Source organism: Eleutherodactylus coqui, chromosome 2, assembly GCF_035609145.1.
Source record: "Eleutherodactylus coqui strain aEleCoq1 chromosome 2, aEleCoq1.hap1, whole genome shotgun sequence".
Lineage (NCBI taxonomy): Eukaryota > Metazoa > Chordata > Amphibia > Anura > Eleutherodactylidae > Eleutherodactylus > Eleutherodactylus coqui.
This window is the reverse complement of record NC_089838.1, coordinates 69,933,928-69,959,525: the sequence shown is the minus strand read 5'-3', so window position 1 is coordinate 69,959,525 and position 25,598 is coordinate 69,933,928. Positions and strand designations below refer to the sequence as shown.

General features: G+C 44.2%; 1 protein-coding gene across 2 annotated transcripts in view; it reads left to right on the top strand.

Moving 5' to 3' along the window:
• DOCK2 (dedicator of cytokinesis 2) overlaps positions 1-25,598 on the top strand; it is a 677,690-nt gene that overhangs the window by 147,555 nt on the left and 504,537 nt on the right. For both annotated transcript variants that reach the window (XM_066591098.1, XM_066591097.1), the window contains exons 14-15: positions 6,262-6,377; positions 8,460-8,558. In XM_066591098.1, coding sequence (XP_066447195.1) covers positions 6,262-6,377; positions 8,460-8,558 — 215 coding nt within the window. The remainder of the gene's footprint in view (positions 1-6,261; positions 6,378-8,459; positions 8,559-25,598) is intronic.

Genomic DNA, 25,598 nt, shown 5'->3' with positions numbered 1-25,598 from the left:
GCAGGTCCGTGCAATGTTCTTTAGCTTCCATGGTATATGGGGGAGAAGAATCACCAGAGTACCTATGTTAACACCACAATACTGGACACAGTGCCTCACCTGGGCTTATGAGGTTGCTAACTAGACCGTGGAGGACTGGACCCATGCGGCATTGACCGATGAGTCATGGTACCAATTATTAGGCATATGGTAGGGTACATGTGTGGTATAGACCCAATGGGGCCTTGGACCCCAGTTGTCAACAAGGCATTGTGTGAGCTGGTGGTGATTCCATACTGGTTTGAGGTGTAGTCTCATGGTCCACTGGTCCTCCTAAACATTTCATTGACCAGTGCCTGTTCCATTGCACTGTTTGGGGACCATCTGCAGACATTCATGAATTTCATGTACTCCCACAATCATGGGATATTTCAGCAGGATAATGCACCATGCCATCAGGCCCAAGTTGTTCAAAATTCATTCAAAGAGCATTATAGAGAGTTCCTACGAATGGTGTGGCCTGCACATTTACCCAATGTGCACTCAAACAAGCATTTAAGGGATGGAAATGTGGTGGAGAGGTTGACTCTCACCCGAGATCCTGCACCTACCAATAACCACAGAGCTATGGGTGGCTATTCAGACAGCATGTCTCAACATCTCTTCAGACATCTCCTATCCACTTGTGGACTTGATGCTGTGTCATGTAACTGAACCTCATCGGGCTAAAGGGGGTTCTACCCGATATATGTTCCAGTCCCATGACTTTTTGCATGTCAATGTATATTGATATTTCTATCGGTGACATTAAAAGTTATGTTTTATGGTGTTTATGTTATTCACTGATATGCTCCATTTTCTTGACATACTTCACACAATTTTATACAATATGCTATTAATCACTCTATGAAATTGTCCTGTGTGTATGAGTCTGACGTAGATAGAGGAAATGCAATTGTGATTAACAGTTGTGTGCAGCTCTACAGGTTATGTTGGTATTAAGTAAGCAATAGGAAATGAATAAACAATTTTCCAATGGGTACAGTATGAGACATTAAAACCTCCTTGCTAACCTGACCCTGTAGTTAAACCATTGCATTTTATATCTCTATTCATTAATTCATTTATCTTTTATGACTCCTCTTTATGCATGATTAGACTTAGTTCCTCCTTAGTTTTTTTCATCCTACATCTATAAATTGTTCTTTATATTGAGACCAGCTTTCGTTGCCTTTTATTATTTTAAAAACATGCAAGAAGTATGAAAGCAAAACTGTTGCCGGTCTGTAGTGCCAGTGCTCTACGAGCATCAAAGGATTTAGTCTATTAATCTTTTTATATATCCTACTTGCTCCCTTTGACCAATAACGTACAAAACTACATCAGATATGGAGTCAAACACATTCAACTAAATTGTATGTTCAAAAAAAAAGAAACATTAAGGGCCATGCCTATGAATAGCAAATGCAACAGGAAGATTCTATTCATATTATGTATTATTTCTCCTATACCATTCCATTAGTCACCGTAGACAATCCTGGCTGGGTGCTCCCTACTAGCTATTACTGTACTCTAAATGCCCTATATTTTGGAGTAAAGCATGTAAAAATATAAATAATTTCCATCCCTGTCCATTATTTCAAATATATTTGTATGGAAAGCAGAACAATGATTTAACATGTTACACTTAGAAATACACTACCGTTCAAAAGTTTGGGGTCACATTGAAATGTCCTTATTTTTGAAGGAAAAGCACTGTACTTTTCAATGAAGATAACTTTAAACTAGCCCTAACTTTAAACAAATGCACTCTATACATTGCTAATGTGGTAAATGACTATTCTAGCTGCAAATGTCTGTTTTTTTGTGCAATATCTACAAAGGTGTATAGAGGCCCATTTCTAGCAACTATCACTCCAGTGTTCTAATGGTACAATGTGTTTGCTCATTGGCTCAGAAGGCTAATTGATGATTAGAAAACCCTTGTGCAATCATGTTCACACATCTGAAAACAGTCTAGCTCGTTACAGAAGCTACAAAACTGACCTTCCTGTGAGCAGATTGAGTTTCTGGAGCATCACATTTGTGGGGTCAATTAAACGCTCAAAATGGCCAGAAAAAGAGAACTTTCATCTGAAACTCGACAGTCTATTCTTGTTCTTAGAAATGAAGGCTATTCCATGCGAGAAATTGCTAAGAAATTGAAGATTTCCTACAACGGTGTGTACTACTCCCTTCAGAGGACAGCACAAACAGGCTCTAACCAGAGTAGAAAAAGAAGTGGGAGGTCGCGTTGCACAACTAAGCAAGAAGATAAGCACATTAGAGTCTCTAGTTTGAGAAACAGACGCCTCACAGGTACCCAACTGGCATCTTCATTAAATAGTACCCGCAAACCACAAGTGTCAACATCTACAGTGAAGAGGCGGCTGCAGGGTTTTGGGCTTCAGGGCAGAGTGGCAAAGAAAAAGCCATATCTGAGACTGGCCAATAAAAGAAAAAGATTAAGATGGGCAAAAGAACACAGCCATTGGACAGAGGAAAACTGGAAAAAAGTGTTGTGTACGGATGAATCCAAGTTTGAGGTGTTTGGATCACAAAGAAGAACGTTTGTGAGACGCAGAACAAATGAAAAGATGCTGGAAGAATGCCTGACGCCATCTGTTAAGCATGGTGGAGGTAATGTGATGGTCTGGGGTTGCTTTGGTGCTGATAAGGTGGGAGATTTGTACAGGGTAAAAGGGATTCTGAATAAGGAAGGCTATCACTCCATTTTGCAACGCCATGCCATACCCAGTGGACAGTGCTTGATTGTAACCAATTTCATCCTACAACAGGACAATGACCCTAAACACACCTCCAAATTGTGCAAGAACTATTTACAGCAGAAGCAGGCAGCTGGTATTCTATCGGTAATGGAGTGGCCAGCGCAGTCACCAGATCTGAACCCCATTGAGCTGTTGTGGGAGCAGCTTGACCGTATGGTACGCCAGAAGTGCCCATCCAACCAATCCAACTTGTGGGAGATGCTTCTAGAAGCGTGGGGTGTAATTTCTCAAGCTTACCTCAACAAATTAACAGCTAGAATGTCAAAGGTGTGCAATGCTGTAATTGCTGCAAAAGGAGGATTCTTTGACGAAAGCAAAGTTTGATGTAAAAACAATGTTATTTCAAATACAAATCATTATTTCTAACCTTGTCAATGTCTTGACTCTATTTTCTATTCATTTCACAACGCATGGTGGTGAATAAGTGTGACTTTTCATGGAAAACACAAAATTGTTTGGGTGACCCCAAACTTTTGAACGGTAGTGTATATTTAGGGATTTACTAATAAGTCAGCCTTGGTTATAGGGGAGAAGCAATGCAAGAATGAATGTAAATGTAAAATGTCTCCCAAAGGACTCTTATAACTTTATGAGGGGCATAATGTGTTAAAAAGAGTAAAGTAAAAAAGGTAAACCATAAAGAATGACACTGCTAGCGCTAACAATTGCGTTATTTTATATTTTTTTCTATCAATATCAAATAAAGAATAAATACTGGAAAAATAAAGCCCATGCATTACCAAAAAGGACACCGAAATTATTTGCATAACCGAAGGAGTAATGGCTTTGAAATGCACATGTACTAAAAAAAATAAAGCTCAACAGTTCCTGGTCATTACTAGCTTGGTCTTGAACGTGCTAAAGAAACACTAAAATTAGAAAAGAATTGTAAAAGTAAACAGAAGAATAACTGGCCCACAGTATTGCCCGCAGGAAGTTCTGCATTCTCCTGAAACAAACAGTCTTGGAGGAATCTTGCAGAGAACACAGTTAATTCCTCCTGATCGCTTCCATTTTCTACTGGCAGGTGGCTAATGGGGCAGGGCTTTATGGTTCTTGTGGCTGTGTGCAGGAAACCTCATTTGAATGTTTATGTGTTATCAGTGTTCATGTACTTCAAGCACTGTTACTGGAGTAATTAAGGCAAAAGCTATAATAAGTTTCAGCAGACAACAGAATGAATTTCTGTATTATACAAAAACTGAAAATTAAGTGAAAACAGCAAGAAAGGCAAGGAAAATGTATTACAAATTTAAATTATTTGTTATGTAACTAATATTTTTTTTAAAGGTGGAGCCTTACTTTATGAATATATTACAATGATTCCTCAAGTTACAATGACCTTGGGATACAATCTTTTCAACATTGAATGGTCTTTCCTGGGCTTTTGTATTTGAAGATCTGAGTCAATATACAATATCACATGCAGTCTGTATCTGTAGCACTTTGTTAGAAAACACAGCCAGTTGGCATGGGCATTCCACTGGTATAACACCTACTAGTAATTATTAAGAAAGTGTAGTGCCAGTATTTCTGGTGGTGCATGCAGATCACACACAACACTGGTACATATATTGTTCATCCCATACAACAAGAACACTGCAGATGAAGGGCCTGTGATGACGTCACCATCATGCTCTGCCCCTGATCCCATGATGGTGATGCTCATGCCCAGTAAATGACTTACATGCTCCGCCCCTTATCACATGATGGTGATGTCATTAAAGGTCCTGCATGCTTGTGCAGATTACAGGTGGACTACAAACCCCCTGTGGCCTCAGTTGCCATGGAATACTAACACCTAGCCAGACAACAGCCGTCTGCGTATAGGACCTGTGATGATGTCACCATAATGTTATCAGGGGCAGAGCATGTAACTCCCTCACTGATGATGAAGGACCTTTGATGATGTCACCGTCATGTGATCAGGGGCACAGCATGTAAGTCACTCACAAACCCACTCACCACTCATACACGGACAAACAGGTCGTCATTATTTTGATAATACTGAGGTGCATTCACTGATTGGTTGTCTACTAGCACCTCTCTACAGTGCAAGTTCTGTACTGCTCTTTTCTTGTCCTAGAACAAGCTGATCCTTTGGACACTAAGTTAGGGGGTTCCATTTTATTTTTCTGGAACATTGTGTACTTTACAGGATTTACATCTTCCAGTAGCTTTTTGACTTTTATATAAAAGGATTTCCTTTATCTTTATAAGTTATCTATTTTCTTAAAAGGGCTTGTGGCAACATGCACAACCTCTACCTGAATGCAGGGCCCAAAGTGAACAGCTGATCACCCCAGGTCCTGCTCTGAGCACACTCTGCAATCATCTGATTGTGACAGAGGAGCCTTAGCCATCTGAGCATTTCCCCTGTAGGGCAAATGTAGTATTACAGGACAAGTATTCACATGAATGGCTGTCGTATGTCTAATCCAGCTTGGCTGATTAAGGGACCTACTCCGAAAGGCGTATCAGCTGGTTTTAATTGACACAATAAAAAGAGAACTTGGATAAATCTTATCCCTCTGCCTGTTGAAATTCATTGGAGAGTAGCATCGGGCTACCAGTATTGTTGCTCCATCTGTTCGGCAGTGCCTCCTACTGAAGTTTATTTTCACACAAATCATCACCCTTTTTTTCTTCAGCTCCTTGAGGCTTCAGGGCCCCAGACATCAGGCTCCGGACCCTCATACACACCCGGTTTGCTCTTACCATTTTCTTTATCTTTGGAACAGGGTGGTTGCATCAGTGAAGAGGTTGGGCAGAAAGATCAGCTTGCTTGCTGCATTCAGTATAGATTGGAAAAAGTAGAGTTAAGTGAGGGAAAAACCAATTAATATTGGGTTGCAGTAACCAAGATGAGAATGGATCAGAACAACAATAATGTTTGGTGTGTCCACCCTAAGAAAAGGGCGGATTCTGGAGATGTTTTTGAGGTGCAGGTGACATGAGTGTACAAGAGATTGAATATAGGGAATGAAAGAAAGATCTGAGTCAAATATTACTCCAAGATAGCAGGTGTACTGCTTAGGGTATATAGAAATACCACAGAGCTTCTTAGGTAGGTTAGTAGATGGTGGAAACATGAGGAGTTCCATTTTTGAAAGATTCAGTTTCGGATATAGCAATGGAATAATGTTATAGACAGCTGACAGAGGGGTAAGAAGAAAACCAGGAGAGCAGTGTCCTTAAGGCCAATAGATTGGAGCATACTAAGGAGGAGTTGGTGATCTACGGTGTCAGACGCTGTAGAGAAATCCAGAAGAGTCAGAGAGTTGTAGCCATTAGATTTAGCTGGCCATCAAGAGATAATTTGACACTTTAGTAAGGGTGATTTCTGTACGAACACTAAATTCTAAAGGATTTAGAAGAGAATTAGCAGAAATAATGCGTTATTATTAGCTTATTTTATATTTCTTTCTGTGATCCTCTGCTTTTTCTTATGCAGGGGATGTACGGAATGATATTTACATTACATTAGTAAATGGAGATTTTGAAAGAACCACTCAAAGGAATGTTGAAGTTATTATGTGTGTCTGTGATGAAGATGGAAAAGTCCTGCCAGTAAGTATACATATATTTATATCTATTTCTGTAAGTAGTTGTATATATGATCCTAGATGAGAACTGGAAGGTAAAGTATTACACATGTTCACCGGGCTGTATTCCTAGCACAAATCCAAGTGTATATAAAAATACATTTCTATATAATACTAGATTTATTATCAGGTTTAACATTTTTCTTTGCCATATTAGATGTGGTTCTAATCTATTGCCTTAACCCCTTGGATGGCGGGTTTCTTAGCACCCTGTCGTACCAGATCCCGTTTTTTAACCCCTTGAGTGGCACGCCCGGAAATTTTCCGAGACGAGCTCCACTGCCGATAGTGATATAGCCTGGAAGATTTCCAGGCTATGAATCACTATGGGAGCTGCAGAGCACAATGCCACAAGCTGTGGCATTGTGCTCTGCCTGCATAGACCCACACAGAGCAGTTCAGGATTTTGAAATAAGAAGCTGAGAGATACTGCCGATCTGCCGACAATCTCCCGCTTTTAATTTTAAACTCCTGCACTGCTTTGTTTGCAGTTGCCATAGAGACCATCGGCTTGTCAGAAGCAAGCCAATGATCTCTGTGGCAGGGAGAGCTGGTGCTTGGCTGTTAGAGGACAGCCAGCCACCAGCTCTTATAGCAGAGATCAGAGAAAACCTCTGATCTCTGCTGTGTTAACTCTTTACATTCTGCAGTCTATGTGACTGCAGCATGTAAAGGGCTGTCACCATCGGACCCCCTGAATGTGATCAGGGGGTCCTGATGGGTCTCTGTGGAAGCCCCCTAAAAAAAAAAGTAAAAAAATTATTTAAAAAATAAAAAACAAAAACACTTGTCTCCCTTTACTTTGTAAAAAATTAAAAATAAAATTACACATGTGGTAACCCATGAAGAAGGAAGTTAGTACATTATTTAACCCCTTAATGACACAGCCCCTTTTTTTCTTTTTTCCCATTTCTTTTTTTCCTCCCCTTGTTTAAAAAATTATAAATCCTTTATTTATCCATCAACGTCACTGTATGAGGGCTTCTTTTTTGCGGGATGAGTTGGATTTTTTAATGGTGCCATTTAATGTACCATATAATGTACTGAAAAACTTTTACAAAATTTTAAGTGAAGTACAATGAAAAAGAAATGAAATTCCGTCATCTTTCAGTGCGTTTTGTTTCTACGGCACACAAACTACAACATAAACGACATGATAACTTTATTCTATGGGTCAGTACGATTACTACGATACCAAACTTGTATAGTTTTTTTTTGCTGTAGTACTTGCATTTTTTTTCAAAGACATTTAATTTTTTGCGGGATGTCCTGTAGTTTCCGTTAGTACTAATTCGGCATTGTGTTCTGCAGCTCCCATAGTGAAACATAGCCCGGAAATCTTCTGGGCTATATCACTATGAGCAGTGGAGCTCGTCCCAGAAAATTTCTGGGCATACCACTCAAGCGGTTAAAGGATTTTTCTGGGTATTTACTATTGGTGACACACCCTCAAGATAGGTCATTAATAGTCGAATGTTGGGGGTCCGCCACTCGCTGTTTCCTCCAGCCTGTTGTCAGTGCAATCAGGCTAGATTTCCATAACGGTGGTTAGAACAGGAAGTGTAAGAGAAGTCTTCACTCCCACTAAAATCAATGGGAGCTATGTTTTCCATTACACTAACAGCTCCTCACTGCAGGCAGAGCCGGAAGTGTAATAGAAGATATTTATCGCATTGATTTCAATGAAAGCAAAGCATACAATTACACTTCCAACTCTGACCACCGATGTGGCTGTCCGGTCCAGCTGCACTGAAAGTGGGCTAGATGATCAGCTGATCAGTGGAGATCCCAGGTTGCTGCTACCCACTGATGATCTATTGATGACCTATTCACAGGATAGGTCATCAATAGTAAATGCCCTGAAAACCTCTTTAAGTAAGTTTACCTACGTGTTAATCCTCTCAAGTTCAGATCCATTTTTCTTGTATACCGATGCCAAAATATTCCCACTATTATTCATGCTAATGATTTATATGGACTTTTTTCTCTGCAATTATCTTTTAAATACTATTTTTTAATATTATTGTCTTTTTTTCTGTAATTTCAGAATGCCATCTGCTTGGGAGCTGGGGACAAACCTGTGAGTGAATATAGGTCGGTCCTGTATTATCAGATCAAACAGCCTCGCTGGATGGAAACCATAAAGGTATAAGAGAGACTGTTTATCATGTTCATTTTATCTGGGAAATTGCCTCTATTTCTTCGTTTTATTGACAGCAGCATTTAAAAGAAATCCATGAAGTAGTAATGTAGTGTATTGCCGCAGAGTTCATTAATTCCAAGAGTCCAAATGGCCATAAAATACAGTCAAAATAACAAATAAAACACATGCAAAGAAAATATTCATCAATTAAGAGGAGAGTTATGTGGCGGTCAACCGTATTACCAGTATTGTGTGATTTTATGTAGTATATCGGCCACTTCACATATACTTTAGTTATAGGCGGCAATGAGAAGGAAGGTACACAGATATTTTAAAATATTTATGGATAGTAATAAAATCCAAAACTGCTGAAAAAAGAAGAAGCGGCGCTGGTAAAGTAATGTACGAAAGTGTAAAGAACAGTAGCTTTGGGCACAAATACCTGACTGAAGACATCAACTTCAGTCTTGTATTAGATCAGAATGTTCTACATTGCACGGCATCAAACAAAACTACTTGAGACCATTAGAAAAGAGTCTAAAAATTTATTTTTAGTAGGGTCACATTGTACTTCTTAAAGGGGACACAGTAAAAATTACCCTTTTTACATTTTTAGTCTTAAAATTAGAAATAACTGACTTGGTGTTTTAAACTTTTTTTTCACACCATTTTCCAGTTTTACTGTGATAACCCTGCTTGTGAGGCCAGATTTCCTGTGATAGCCTGGTTGTGAGGTCAGGTTTCTTGTAACACGGGGCTGAGGTATAAACTATTTACAATTTTCCTGTTATGTGAAATGGCAGCTAATGATGGGGGTAGTAGTTGTCAGTTTGTGACACCACCGTTCCATACACTGGCATTCACACACGGCGCATTAATGACACTGGACAAGTGTAAAGTGTATACTTTCCAACACGATACAACAAACTTCAGAATGCAGAGTTCACAGTGCAGGAATACTTGACATGAAAGTCAATGGCCACAGAATGGCAGTAATGATCACCTCGCTGTCATAGACTTCAGCACACGTGGGTGTCAGTTAAAGGTGTACCACTATACGATGATCCAGACTTTAGATGGCCGCATAGGAATCATAAATCATCTCAATATTATCTTCAGAGGTTTAGTAGACTTCTGCACTATTATTAGCTGTATAACGTAGTGTCACTTGAAGCAGTAGTTACAATGGCTCTCTCTTGTGGTGGGACTTTTGGGGGAAAACATTTAGGCTCACTCACTCCCATGCACTTCACATACGGTCCAGCGGTCTCTCCGTTTCCTCCATATTAGGTGCAAGGAACCAGAGATGTCCCTCTGCGATCCTATGGTTTCTCTAGCTGATCGGCAAAGAGGGAAGATCCTCAGCTCCAATTAGGGAGCCTCTCCTTCTTCGCCATTTTGGATACAGGGAAGCTAAAGATGCTTCCCCGTATCACGGTGGGTCCTCCAACAGCATGGTGAGATGGAAGATCATCAACCTCCCTCCCGCTCACATACACCCCTCTTTAAAGATTCATTCTCACCATGTCACATGACACTGTAAGACACTGCAGTGATTTTAAGGTAGTTAACCCTTCAGATGCTGCAGCTGTGCAACATACATACAGAAAATAGACATGACAGCTTTGCACAGTGCATCTACAAACATTTATGAGAATTATGGAGGGGTCCAGAATGATGTTCTGGGACACTACATTACCCCTTCCCAACAGCAATACCCTGTGCAGTTAGGACTTCTAGAGACATCCACAGCATATGCTGTGTATGCAGCAAGGCTCTGTATGCGAACATGATCCATACACAGCTGGTATTGACTGTCATTGACAGCCAACACTTGCCTGTAACAGCTGATAACTCAGATTGTGTCTGTTAACAATTTAAATACCACTGTCAATTCTGGCACTGGCATTTAAATGCCCGAATGGCCCTGCTGCAGTAAAATCTCAGGGTTTCCATCTTGGTGTCATACCAGCCTGGGGCCTTCTGAAGGTTCCTAGGGCTGGCATCATCATTTACATATTAGAGATGTGTCGTTGCCATGCCTTTAATAGACAGCCTGTTAATGAATTCATGAATCCCTGTGGCAGAGGAGAACGATGTTCTTCCATTGAATTCATGAATGGGTGAGTGAGTGCTGCCTCTGATTGGCTGAGCGCTGTGACCAATCAGAGGCAGCCCATTCAGCAGGTGGGGCTTTTAAATCCCTGCCTGCTGAATACTACTGAAAGCAGCTCAGGAGAAGAGCCGGCTGGACGTGGCTGAGCCCCGGCAGCTGCAAAAAGGGGAGTGTATATTTTTTAACATTTTTTACACATTTTTAGGATGCTTTTCAGGGAAGAGCTTATATTTGAAGCCCTTCCCCGAAAATTAATACAGCGATTGCCAGCAGCCTATTGCTTTTAATGGAGCCAGCTGTATTACCGGCTCCATGGAATTTAATGGGAGAACATCGTTCTTCTCTGCCACAGCTGTCACAGCTGTGGCAGAGGAGAAAAATCTTTAGTATATGTTCTCAATGGGGTCGGCGCTGCTGCCGCCGGCCCCATTTAGCGCAATAAGTAGAATCAGGCAGCAGGTTTCAGGTGCAAAAAAAGATTTTATGCTTTCATAGGAATGCTGGATGGAAATCACATCATCACACAGAGAGGCGACGATTCGACCATATCATTAGGTCTTTGTCATTGAGTGCACATACACGAACACCGATTTGCGCAGAACGCAGTTAAATGCGTTCTGTGAATCATTGTGTCATATAATTTTGGCACATCTGCATAAAAAACTGACATGTGATCGCTCCCATTGCAAAGCATTGGGTATATATAGATGCGGATCGCAAGCGCATGTGCAAATGGGGAGAAAAAACACCCGTGTGACTAAGCCTTTAAATATAAGCCCTTCCCTGAAAAAACAAGAAAAATGGTGACTACAATAAAAATGACAGAATACGTACCGTTCTTCAGCTGCCAGGACTCAGCCGCATCCAGCCGGCTCTTCTCAGTAGTAGTGTTCAGCAGGAGGGGATTTAAAATCCCCGCCTGCTGTATGGGCTGCCTTTGATTGGCTGAGCACTGTGACCAATCAGAGGCAGCTCTCAGCTAATGAATGACAGCTGAGAGCTGCCTCTGATTGCTCTCTGCGCTCAGCCAATCAGAGGCAGCACTCACCCATTCATGAATCCATGGATGGGTGAGTGCTGCCTCAGCTATTGAATGACAGCACTCACCCATTCATGAATTCATGAATGGGTGAGTGCTGCCTCAGCTATTGAATGAGCGCAGGGACCAATCAGAGGCAGCTCTCAGCTTTCATTCAATAGCTGAGAGCTGCCTCCGATTGGTCACAATGCTCAGCCAATCAGAGGCAGCCCATTCAGCAGGCGGGGATTTCAAATCCCCGCCTGCTGAATACTACTGTGAGCAGTGCAGAGAGAAGAGCCGGCTGGACGCAGCTAAGCCTCGGCAGCTAAAGAAAGGTGAGTATTCTTTTTTTAAAAAATTTTATTACATGTAAAGCCCTTCCCTGAAAAACAATTCAGATATGCCAGCAGGCCATTGCCGAGGCTCCATTGAAGGCAATACACGGACCTTCATACACACGTGTTTTTGCACGTACATAGGTGCACACCTATGTACGCACCTATGAACGCACAAAAACACGCTCGTATGAAGCCACCCTAATGCAATACTGTAGTATTGCATTATAGTGTATACGCAATTAAATGATTGCAAGTTCAAATCCACTTTAGAGGCTAAAAAAAGTAAAAGTAACTAAAATAAAGACTTTTTAAATATTACAAAAAATAAAAAAATATTAAAAGTTTAAAAAGAAAAACTTTTCCCAGTTGTCACATCAAAAAAAAAATTAAACTGTAAAAATTAGTATCACTGCGTCCATATATATCTAATTCATTAAAATATCACATTATGAATCCTGCACAATAAATGCCGTCTGAAAAAAGAATGCAGTGCCAGAATTGCACTTTTTTGGTAACCCTGTCTGCAAGAAAAAATTTAATGAAATGTAATAAAAGAGTTGTATGAACCCCAAAAATTGTAACAATCAAATCCACAGGTCACCCTGCAAAAAACAAACACACAGCGCTATTAACAGAAAAATAAAAAAAGTTAGGATTATATGCCAAAACTGCAGAATGTGACCTGGGAACACAGAAGCATTAATGATCCTTAATCATGAAAGGGTTAAACAATAGAGATGAGCGAACGTACTCGTCCGAGCTTGATACTCGTTCGAGTATTAGCGTGTTGGAGATGCTCGTTACTCGAGACGAGTACCACGCGATGTTCGAGTTACTTTCACTTTTCATCTCTGAGATGTTAGCGCGCTTTTCTGGCCAATAGAAAGACAGGGAAGGCATTACAACTTCCCCCTGCGACGTTCAAGCCCTATACCACCCCCCTGCAGTGAGTGGCTGGCGAGATCAGGTGTCACCCGAGTATATAAATCGGCCCCTCCCGCGGCTCGCCACAGATGCGTTCTGACAGAGATCAGGGAAAGTGCTGTCTTGCTGGAGTTGCTATAGGGAGAGTGTTAGGAGTATTTTATGCTTCAAGAATCCCAACGGTCCTTCTTAGGGCCACATCTAACCGTGTGCAGTAGTGTGGAGGCTGCTTTTTGCAGTGTTGCACATTTTTTTTTTTTGTATATCGGCCGTGCAGAGCATTGCGCCCTGCAGTAATTATACATAGTCCAGGGCCAGTAGTGGTGGTGAGGCAGGGACAGAAGACATATTTATTGAATATAGGCAGTGGGCCTTTCCAAAAACATTTGGGAAAAAAAATCTATTTGGGCTGCCTGTGACTGTCCTCGGTGTACTGGGTCTGTGCTGGGGGTAGTTGTCCTAATTCATACGCAGCCAGCTAAGTATTACAGCAGGCTTGCGCAAAATTATTTCCTGGCTCTGTGTTGGCTGTTACATCACCGCTGTATTCCAGTCCACAGTGCAACAGTCTGCAGTTATTTTACATACTCCAGGGCCAGTAGTGGTGATGCAGAGAGAGAAGACATATACAGTGTATATAAGCAGTGGGCCTTTCCAAAAACATTTGGGAAAAAAAATCTATTTGGGCTGCCTGTGACTGTCCTCAGTGTACTGGGTCTGTGCTGGGGGTAGTTGTCCTAATTCATACGCAGCCAGCTAAGTGTTACAGCAGGCTTGCGCAAAATTATTTCCTGGCTCTGCTGTGCGTTCCGTAAGCGAAGTCAGCCTCCAACCACAGGCCAATAAGCGGCACATTTAATTACAGCGTTCTGTTTCTGCACTACTGGTAATACACCATGCTGAGGGGTAGGGGTAGGCCTAGAGGACGTGGACGCGGGCGAGGACGCGGAGGCCCAAGTCAGGGTGTGGGCACAGGCCGAGCTCCTGATCCAGGTGTATCGCAGCCGACTGCTGCGGGATTAGGAGAGAGGCACGTTTCTAGCGTCCCCACATTCATCTCACAATTAATGGGTCCACGCGGTAGACCTTTATTAGAAAATGAGCAGTGTGAGCAGGTCCTGTCGTGGATGGCAGAAAGTGCATCCAGCAATCTATCGAACACCCAGAGTTCTGCGCCGTCCACTGCTGCAACTCTGAATCCTCTGGCTTCTGCTCCTCCTTCCTCCCAGCCTCCTCACTCCATTACAATGACACATTCTGAGGAGCAGGCAGACTCCCAGGAACTGTTCCCGGGCCCCTGCCCAGAATGGGCAGCAAGGGTTCCGAATCCTCTCCCACTGGAGGAGTTTGTCGTGACCGATGCCCAACTTTTTAAAAGTTCCCGGGGTCCGGGGGATGAGGCTGGGGACTTCCGGCAACTGTCTCAAGACCTTTCAGTGGGTGAGGAGGACGATGACGATGAGACACAGTTGTCTATCAGTGAGGTAGTAGTAAGGGCAGTAAGTCCGAGGGAGGAGCGCACAGAGGATTCGGAGAAAGAGCAGCAGGACGATGAGGTGACTGACCCCACCTGGTTTGCTACGCCTACTGAGGACAGGTCTTCAGAGGGGGAGGCAAGGGCAGCAGCAGGGCAGGTTGCAAGAGGCAGTGCGGTGTCCAGGGGTAGAGGCAGGGCCAGACCGAATAATCCACCAACTGTTTCCCAAAGCGCCCCCTCGCGCCATGCCACCCTGCAGAGGCCGAGGTGCTCAAAGGTCTGGCAGTTTTTCACTGAGAGTGCAGACAACCGACGAACAGTGGTGTGCAACCTGTGTCGCACCAAGATCAGCCGGGGAGCCACCACCACCAGCCTCACCACCACCAGCATGCGCAGACATATGATGGCCAAGCACCCCACAAGGTGGGATGAAGGCCGTTCACCGTCCCTGGTTTGCACCGCTGCCTCTCCCCCTGTGCCCCAACCTGCCACTGAGATCCAACCCCCCTCTCAGGACACAGGCACTACCGTCTCCTGGCCTGCACCCACACCCTCACCTACGCTGTCCTCGGCCCCATCCACCAATGTCTGTCAGCGCACCGTCCAGCCGTCGCTAGCGCAAGTGTTGGAGCGCAAGCACAAGTACACCGCCACGCACACCGCACGCTCAAGCGTTAAACGTGCACATAGCCAAATTTATCAGCCTGGAGATGCTGCCATATAGGGTTGTGGAAACAGAAGCTTTCAAAAGTATGATGGCGGCGGCGGCGGCCCCGTGCTACTCAGTTCCCAGTCGCCACTACTTTTCCCGATGTGCCGTCCCAGCCCTGCACGACCACATCTCCCGCAACATTGTACGCGCCCTCACCAACGCGGTTACTGCCAAGGTCCACTTAACAACAGACACGTGGACAAGCACAGGCGGGCAGGGCCACTATATCTCCCTGACGGCACATTGGGTGAATTTAGTGGAGGCTGGGACAGAGTCAGAGCCTAGGACCGCTCACGTCCTACCCACCCCCAGAATTGCGGGCCCCAGCTCGGTGCTGGTATCTGCGGAGGTGTATGCTTCCTCCACTAAACCACCCTCCTCCTCCGCAACCTCTGTCTCGCAATCAAGATGTGTCAGCAGCAGCACGTCGGCAGCAGTCGGTGTCGCGCGGCGTGGCAGCACAGCGATGGGCAAGCGTCAGCAGGCCGTGCTGAAACTACTCAGCTTAGGAGATAAGAGGCACACGGCCCACGAACTGCTGCAGGGTCTGACAGAGCAGACCGACTGCTGGCTTGCGCCGCTGAGCCTCCAACCGGGCATGGTCGTGTGTGACAACGGGCGTAATCTGGTGGCCGCTCTGCAGCTCGGCAGCCTCACGCACGTGCCATGCCTGGCCCACGTCTTTAATTTGGTGGTTCAGCGCTTTCTGAAAAGCTACCCACGCTTGTCAGACCTGCTCGGAAAGGTGCGCCGGCTCTGTGCACATTTCCGCAAGTCCCACACGGACGCTGCCACCCTGCGCACCCTGCAACATCGGTTTCATCTGCCAGTGCACCGACTGCTGTGCGACGTGCCCACGCGGTGGAACTCTACGCTCCACATGTTGGCCAGGCTCTATGAGCAGCGTAGAGCTATAGTGGAATACCAACTCCAACATGGGCGGCGCAGTGGGAGTCAGCCTCCTTAATTCTTTACAGAAGAGTGGGCCTGGTTGGCAGACATCTGCCAGGTCCTTGGAAACTTTGAGGAGTCTACCCAGATGGTGAGCGGGGATGCTGCAATCATTAGCGTCACCATTCCTCTGTTATGCCTCTTGAGAAGTTCCCTGCAAAGCATAAAGGCAGACGCTTTGCGCTCGGAAACAGAGGCGGGGGAAGACAGTATGTCGCTGGATAGTCAGAGCACCCTCCTGTCTATATCTCAGCACGTTGAGGAGGAGGAGGAGGAGCATGAGGAGGATGAGGAGGAGGGGGAAGAGACAGCTTGGCCCACTGCTGAGGGTACCCATGCTGCTTGCCTGTCATCCTTTCAGTGTGTATGGCCTGAGGAGGAGGAGGATCCTGAAAGTGATCTTCCTAGTGAGGACAGCCATGTGTTGCGTACAGGTACCCTGGCACACATGGCTGACTTCATGTTAGGATGCCTTTCTCGTGACCCTCGCGTTACACACATTCTGGCCACTACGGAATACTGGGTGTACACACTGCTCGACCCACGGTATAAGGAGAACCTTTCCACTCTCATGCCCGAAGAGGAAAGGGGTTCAAGAGTGATGCTATACCACAGGACCCTGGCGGACAAACTGATGGTAAAATTCCCATCCGACAGCGCTAGTGGCCGAAGGCGCAGTTCCGAGGGCCAGGTAGCAGGGGAGGCGCAGAGATCAGGCAGCATGTACAGCACAGGCAGGGGAACACTCTCTAAGGCCTTTGACAGCTTTTTGGCTCCCCAGCAAGACTGTGTCACCGGTCCCCTGTCAAGGCTGAGTTGGCGGGAGCACTGTAAAAGGATGGTGAGGGAGTACGTAGCCGATCGCACGACCGTCCTCGGTGACGCCTCTGCCCCCTACAACTACTGGGTGTCGAAGCTGGACACGTGGCCTGAACTTGCGCTGTATGCCCTGGAGGTGCTTGCTTGTCCTGCGGCTAGCATCTTGTCTGAGAGGGTGTTTAGTGCGGCTGGGGGAATCATCACAGATAAGCGTACCCGCCTGTCAACCGACAGTGCCGACAGGCTTACACTCATCAAGATGAACAAAGCCTGGATTTCCCCAGACTTCTCTTCTCCACCAGCGGACAGCAGCGATACCTAAACAATACGTAGGCTGCACCCGCGGATGGAAGCATTGTTCTCTATCACCATCAAAAACGTGGACCTTTTAGCTTCATCAATCTGTGTATAATATTCATCCTCCTCCTCCTGCTCCTCCTCCTGAAACCTGACGTAATCACGCCGAACGGGCAATTTTTCTTAGGCCCACAAGGCTCAGTCATATAATTTTTGTAAACAATTTTTATACGTTTCAATGCTCATTAAAGCGTTGAAACTTTCACCTGAACCAATTTTTATTTTAACTGGGCTGCCTCCAGGCCTAGTTACAAATTAAGCCACATTAACCAAAGCGATTAATGGGTTTCACCTGCCCTCTTGGTTGGGCATGGGCAATTTTTCTGACGTACATTAGTACTGTTGGTACACCAATTTTTTTGGGCCCTCGCCTACAGTGTAATCCAATTAATTTTTTGTCCACCTGCATTAAAGCTGATGTTACATCAGCTGTGTTGGGCACTGCAATGGGATATATTTATGTACCGCCGGTGGGTTCCAGGGAGCCACCCATGCTGTGGGTCCACAGGGAGTTGTAACTGCATGTGTCTACTTCTAAAGAACCCCAGTCTGACTGGGGCATGCAGTGTGGGCCGAAGCCCACCTGCATTTAATCGGACGTTACCTCAGCTGCGTTGGGCACTGCAATGGGATACATTTATGTACAGCCGGTGGGTTCCAGGGAGCCACCCATGCTGTGGGTGCACACGGAATTCCCATTGCGGAGTTGTACCTGCCTGTGACTATTTATAAAAAAACGCGGTCTGACTTGGGCATGCAGACACCTTGACAGAATGAATAGTGTGTGGCACATAGGTTCCCCATTGCTATGCCCACGTGTGCAGCTCCTGATGGAGGTGGCACAGGATTGGATTTCTCATTGCTTCCGTACAGCATTGTGGGCTATCGCCCCGCCCCTTTTAAAGAGGGTCGCTGCCTAGCCGTGCCAACCCTCTGCAGTGTGTGCCTGCGGTTCCTCCTCATGGCAGACGCACTTATAAATAGACATGAGGGTGGTGTGGCATGAGTGCAGCTGAAGGCTGGGCAGGGACACTTTGGTGTGCGCTGTGGACACTGGGTCGTGCGGGGGGGTTGGGCAGCATGTAACCCAGGAGAAGTGGCAGCGGAGTGTCATACAGGCAGTGATTGTGCTTTGTTGTAGGTAGTGTGGTGCTTAGCTAAGGTATGCATTGCTAATGAGGGCTTTTCAGAAGTAAAAGTTGTTGGGAGGGGGGGGGGGCACTCTGGCCGCTATTGTGGCTTAATAGTGGGACCTGGGAACTTGAGATGCAGCCCAACATGTAGCCCCTCGCCTGCCCTATCCGTTGCTGTGTCGTTCCGATCACTTTCTTGAATTGCCCAGATTTTCACAAATGAAAACCTTAGCGAGCATCAGCGATATACAAAAATGCTCGGGTCGCCCATTGACTTTAATGGGGTTCGTTACTCGAAACGAACCCTCGAGCATCGCGATAATTTCGTCCCGAGTAACGAGCACCCGAGCATTTTGGTGCTCGCTCATCTCTATTAAACAATCTTTTTGGCAGTACCAGTCCACTGTATAAATGCTAGCTTTTTCTCAATTTCATATCACATTCCATTTGGGTTCTTAGATGTTTCAGGCAGCTAGCAAAAATGAATAGGTCAAGTTCACACAGAGCAGTTTGATGTGATTTTTGGCCTTTTGGCCAAATTCCAGAGTAGATCATAAAGGCTGGAAAGGTATAAGGGAAGCACTAAAGCTGATGTGTACACGCCCATCCATGTATATTTAACAACAGGAACAGGACTATCTAATACTATACTTTGAGACATGGGAACCATTATATATGGACATTGCAAAGGCATTTAAGGTAAATTATGGAATAAAGCAGTGAATAATGAGTCTGGTGTATCAACACTATCTCAGAAAATAAGTATAATATTAGCTGAACGTTAAACTATGAGTGTGTCTTCCAACACCCCTAGAATTTACAGTAGAAGCCAAGCAATGTAACAACTGAACTTTGCAAGAAATACAGGTTACTACAAATGATCTTCCAGATCCTGGAACCTCACGTTCATTGAATATCTGTTTGATGTATATTTCAGGAAGGCTCCCAGCACATATATCAAATGGATCTATAAGCACCCATTCACTGGGCACTTTTGGCCTCTGTTAACTGGTATTTGCCAGGGACACTTTCTTCAGTTGCAATAGCATGGCAAACTGTGCTATTTCATTGAGAAGCATTCTGAAAAGAGCAGAACCAAAACCACATTAGCCTTCGAGTGACGGATATCACTTCATGGCATCCATCACAGGCATCCATTTTAACAGATACAACATGAGCCTTTCCATAGCTTTTCATGACAAATCTGTTAAACAGATACGATTATAGCCGATAGGTGACGGATGTTTTAAACAGATATCTAATAGTGACATACCTCACCCAAAGGCTATAATGGCATACATTTTTAATGGATACAATTTTTTACAGAAATCCATTGTATCCTTTAGGTTATGGATGCATCTGTCATAACCTCCATTAAATGTGGGGAGCTTTTCCCAGCGCATATGTTTATCGGAAGCCCCTAAAGCGACTCTCCAGGTCTAGACAAACAAAGATGGTCGCACCACTTTGACTATCTGACGCCCACTGTTTATTAGTATGCATCATTAGTCTAAGACACTACACCTGTTTCGATTAACCCGTGCTGACCACTGACCAGTCAGAGAAGCATGTAATGTCTTAGACCGATGTATACTAATTCACAATGGGTGTCAGGTAGTCAAAGAAGTGGCGCTGCCATCTTTGTTTGTCCGGGCAAGGAGGATCACCTCAGCGCAGTGTGAAAAAAGTCTAAGCCAGGTTGTGACCTTAGGCTTGAGAGCTGTGCAGTTACTCAGTGTCCAACACTTGTGACTACGGGAGGTGGTGCGAATGGCCTTCATGGCTTGAATAACAGGAGTTTGTACTCAATCCTATATTTAATGCCTGGCCCTTTTGAAATGTAATTGTACTAGATACGGCCACATGGTTTATTGATGGTACATTGTTATTTGGGCACTATATGGTTATTGGTAAACTGTATTTTTGTTAAGCTTTGTGGTACACCATAATGGGAGGTATTTCACAAGGCACCATCTAACGTAAAGCAGGGCCTGGGATTTAATGCCTTTAATAATTGCTACAGTTGCATTTTAAATGCTACGAATAAATCATTACTTCCCTTCATTACTGTCACTTCATATGTCATAAGTGAGCCTACTACAATCACTATGCAAAAAGCAGATGAGCCAATTACACATGTAGCTCTTTCATCTGCATCTATACCTGTAAATTAGTGATTGCAGATAACATTGTCAGTGTTTCCTGGCAGGTTTCTTGCATATAGAGAAGTGAATATGGAGCAGACCAAATACACCATATTTTGCATAATAACTAGAGATGAGCGAACGCGTTCGTCCGAGCTTGCTATTCGTGCGAATATTAGGGTGTTCGGGATGTTCGTTATTCGTAACGAACACCATGCGGTGTTCTGGTAAATTAAACTTTCTTCCCTGAGACGTTAGCGCTTTTTTTTGGCCAATATAAAGACAGGGAAGGCATTACAACTTCCCCCTGCAACGTTTAAGCCCTATACCACCCCCCTGCTGTGAGTGGCTGGGGAGATAAGGTGTCCGCCTGATATGAAAGTCTGCCCCTCCCGCTGCTCGCTATGGATGCATTCTATATGCGCTCAATGGGGCCAGCGGCAGCAGCGCTGACCCCATTGAGAACATATAGAAGACAAATCCTTCTTCTCTGGCACAGCTGTAACAGCTGTAGCAGAGAAGAACGATGTTTGCCCATTGAATTCAATGGAACCGGCAATACAGCCGACTCCACTGAATGCAATGGGCTGCCGGCGATCGCAGGATGAATGGTCGGAAAGGGGTTAAATATATAACCCCTTTCCTGCAATTCATCCAGAAATGTGTTACACTAAAAATATATACCGGCGTATAAGGCGACCGGGCGTATAAGACGACCCCCCAACTGTCACCTTATACGCCGGTAATACAGTGGAGCAAAGAATAAAAAGCATTACTTACGTTTTTAGATGATCTGCGGCGCTCCTGCAGGCTGTCACTCCCTCCTGGTCCACGGCAGACAAGCTTTCTCCACGAAAGACTTTAAATCCCTGCCTCCAGAAGCACATGTGCCTTCAGCCAATCACAGCCAATGACAATGATGTCATTGAATGGCTGTGATTGGCTGTGTTTCTGGAGGCGGGGATTTCAAGCCTTGAAATCCCCGCCTCCAGAAACACAGCCAATCACAGCCATTCAATGACATCATTGTCATTGGCTGTGATTGGCTGAAGGCACATGTGCTTCTGGAGGCAGGGATTTAAAGTCTTTCGTGGAGAAAGCTTGTCTGCCGTGGACCAGGAGGGAGTGACAGCCTGCAGGAGCGCCGCAGATCATCTAAAAACGTAAGTAATGCTTTTTATTCTTTGCTCCACTGTATTGCCGGCGTATAAGGTGACAGTTGGGGGGGTCGTCTTATACGCCCGGTCGCCTTATACGCCGGTATATATTTTTAGTGTAACACATTTCTGGATGAATTGCAGGAAAGGGGTTATATATTTAACCCCTTTCCGACCATTCATCCTGCGATCGCCGGCAGCCCATTGCATTCAGTGGAGTCGGCTGTATTGCCGGTTCCATTGAATTCAATGGGCAAACATCGTTCTTCTCTGCTACAGCTGTTACAGCTGTGCCAGAGGAGGACGATCTTTATGCTGACAGTGGGGGGGGGGGGGGGGCACTCTTGCCGCTATTGTGGCTTAATAGTGGGACCTGTGAACTTGAGATGCAGCCCACCATGTAGCCCCTCGCCTGCCCTATCCGTCACTGTGTCATTCCCATCACTTTCCTGAATTGCCCAGATTTTCACACATGAAAACCTTAGCGAGCATCGGCGAAATACAAAAATGTTCCGGTCGCCCATTGACTTCAATGGGGTTCGTTGTTCGAAACGAACCCTCGAGCATCACGGGAAGTTCGTTACGAATAACGAACACCCGAACATTTTGGTGTTCGCTCATCTCTAATAATAACCATTAAATAAAGGTCTTGTTTTCAGTGTATTTATTGTCAGGAAAAGATCTATTTACTTCCAGCGACGAGCAGATATTTAGATGTGTGAAATTGGTATCATTATATGACATGTCCAGCCCTTGGAAAATGTCCTCCCTTCTTGTAAATGATCCAAGAGTTATTAGTTTGATTATTCTCTGAAGTTTTTATTTAATTTCATCAGTCTTGGATCCATAGAAAATGACAAATGGCGAGGATAACCATTAGACTCTGTAATCTGGGAAATCATCCAAAATCACGGTCTTATTTTTAGAACTAAACTTGTGTGATAGATTCACGTGCAACACTTTGTGTCCTGATCTTCTGAAGGGTTGTTCTTCACAACGTGAGAGTATTTTACCTGTTTCAATTAATTTCTGAACTGTTTCTTGCTGTACTACAAACGACTGTGTTTCAGGGTCTTCTTTCATGTACTTGGGATAATAAGGATTTTTAAAAAAGAAACAAACAAGTCTCTAATAATGATGAAAGGAGCAATTCTCATGTCTTTATGGTCCAGCAATGCAATGATCCTTAAAGTAAATGTCTGCCCTTGAATATTTAGTTATTCTAATCAAATTCTGTACTGTTTAACCATTATTGCTTATTGCATACTGTTTATACATTGACCTCAATATTACCGCATTCTGAAGTAAGATCCCAAACTTTCCCTAATGGGTTTAGTGCAGAATTGCTACAAATTTGCAAAGGGCAAAATTGGCAGCAGTATTGTTGCAAATCCAGGCTGCGGTGGGTTTGTGCATGGCATAAAATCAAACACTCCTCCAACTTTCTAGCCATCCTCTCCCACAACACAGCTGCATGCCATCATATTTTGATGGGTCCAGTTGATCATCTAATGTGTGTGTGTGGAGCCTCTTGACTCTCCCCAAACAGCAGATGTCAGGAGAGATCTAATTTTGATGGCACTTTTAGATAGCTCTTGTTTGAATACCTATTCCTCCCAATTCCCCAAATGAGGAAAGGGGAACAAGCTGCTGCTAGACTCTCTTAGCAATAGCCTTGTATGGTGCAGAGTGTTAAGGCAGCAGAATGCAGTCCTAAGCTCTCGCTCACGACCTGAAGGTTGCGAGTTCAATCATGTTTCAGGTAGCTGACTTAAGGTTGACTCAGCCTTCCGACGTAAAAGCAGTACCCAGCTTGGTGCGGAGTAATGCCTAAAAACTTACCTGAAAGCGCTGCGGAATATGTTGGTGCTATACAAATAACAAGTCCCAATTGCTTACCTCCCGTGGGAACGAATGATGAGGAATGTTGTAATCACACCCGATTCATGCTTCCTCTAACACCTGTGGTCAAGAGAAAGTTAGGACAACCACACACACATTGGATAGTGAGTGGATGTAGGTGACCTACATCTATTATGTATGGGCATCTTGAGCTGCAAAACTTTCTAGCAATACGTGAGTCTTCAAACTGTTAAATGAAAAATCGGATAACACATTCACCTTCCAGCTCAACCCTTCAGTAGCTGATAATCAATTAATAATGTTTTCTGTACTTTGAGTTTATTATAAGAAGTAGTTTGCACTTACCACAGAATTCAATTTCTATTGATGTAGGAAGCTACGGCTCATCTTAGCTATGACAACAAAGGTGTAGAAAGCAGTAAGAACAAAAATGCTCAGCATGAGGCTCTTCCTGCCATTCATTTTCAGATATTCAAAGCTCAATGCCAGCTTTCTTTCATACTGGTAAACAGCCATTAGTAACTTCTATGTACAGTCAACATCACAAGAATTGTAGCTGTTAAGACTCTGTACATAATTTAAATATTTCGTCTAACGAATGACTTTTCCTGCCCAACAGCTTTTGAAGAAAGTTCTTTAAAAAAAACAAAACTTTGATTTTACCACTTGAAACATAAAGTGTAAGGTGCCCTTTTAGAAGGGTTCTATGACCTATAAAAAGAGGGATAGGATACCAGAGCCATAGAGGTGCTCCGTTCTCTAGGTATACTATATGCTGTGTTAAAATGTGACATCTGAGCCAAGGCCATAGTGACTACAACTATGCAGGGAGATTTTTCTTTATGTTTTTTTATGTATACTGGCAGATAATGCTCCAATAAAATCTTAGTATGTCTTATAGTTATATACACTGGCTCTGGCACACTCCAGTGGAAATTGGAAAGTTTTAAGCTCTGAAAAAGGTGCTCTAACAGTAAACTAAAGAGATATGACCCTGCTCTTCAAAGTATATACATGTGACAACAGCGTTTGACCAGCTACAGCAGGAGGTCCACCTAGGCTATGAATAGTGGAAACATCGCATGACATAAATATGCTGAGCTTAGATTCCAAAGCTCAAGGGAGAAATCCTGCCTAACAAGCATTTATAAAATCAGGAGCTTTATTTTCATACAATTAAAGATGCGCACTGTGTATCCACTGAGCGTTTCAAGCCCACACAGCCCCAGGTTACCAGTAAACAAGCAAAGTTAAAATAGTAAAAACAGACTGATCAACAAAAGGCATCAATTAAAGTAACTAATACACCTGAAACAGGTGTTTCAAATTAATAACTATAACAAAAAAACTCAATTTAGCTAAAACAGTTAACCTGCACTGTAGATATAATAAATGTTCCTTCCAAATAAAAACATTTATCAATTGCAACACTAGGAAGTGATCAGTGCCCACTCCTCTATCTGGACTACCATCCAGATAATATTAAGGCTAAGTCTACATTATCATTAAAGGGGTTGTCCCACGCCGAAACGGGTTTTTTTTTTTTTCAACCCCCCCCCCGTTCGGCGCGAGACAACCCCGATGCAGGGAGGTAAAGAAAGCTCACCGGAGCGCTTACCTGAATCCCCGCGCTCCGGTGACTTCTCTACTCACCGCTGAAGATGGCCTCTTCCTCCGTGGACCGCAGCTCTTCTGTGCGGTCCATTGCCGATTCCAGCCTCCTGATTGGCTGGAATCGGCACGTGACGGGGCGGAGCTACACGGAGCTACACGGAGCCCCATAGAAGACTGCAGAAGACCCGGACTGCGCAAGCGCGGCTAATTTGGCCATCGGAGGGCGAAAATTAGTCGGCACCATGGAGACGAGGACGCCAGCAACGGAACAGGTAAGTATAAAACTTTTTATAACTTCTGCATGGCTCATAATTAATGCACAATGTACATTACAAAGTGCATTATTATGGCCATGCAGAAGTGTACAGACCCACTTGCTGCCTCGGGACAACCCCTTTAAGGACTCCTTTTTGTGCT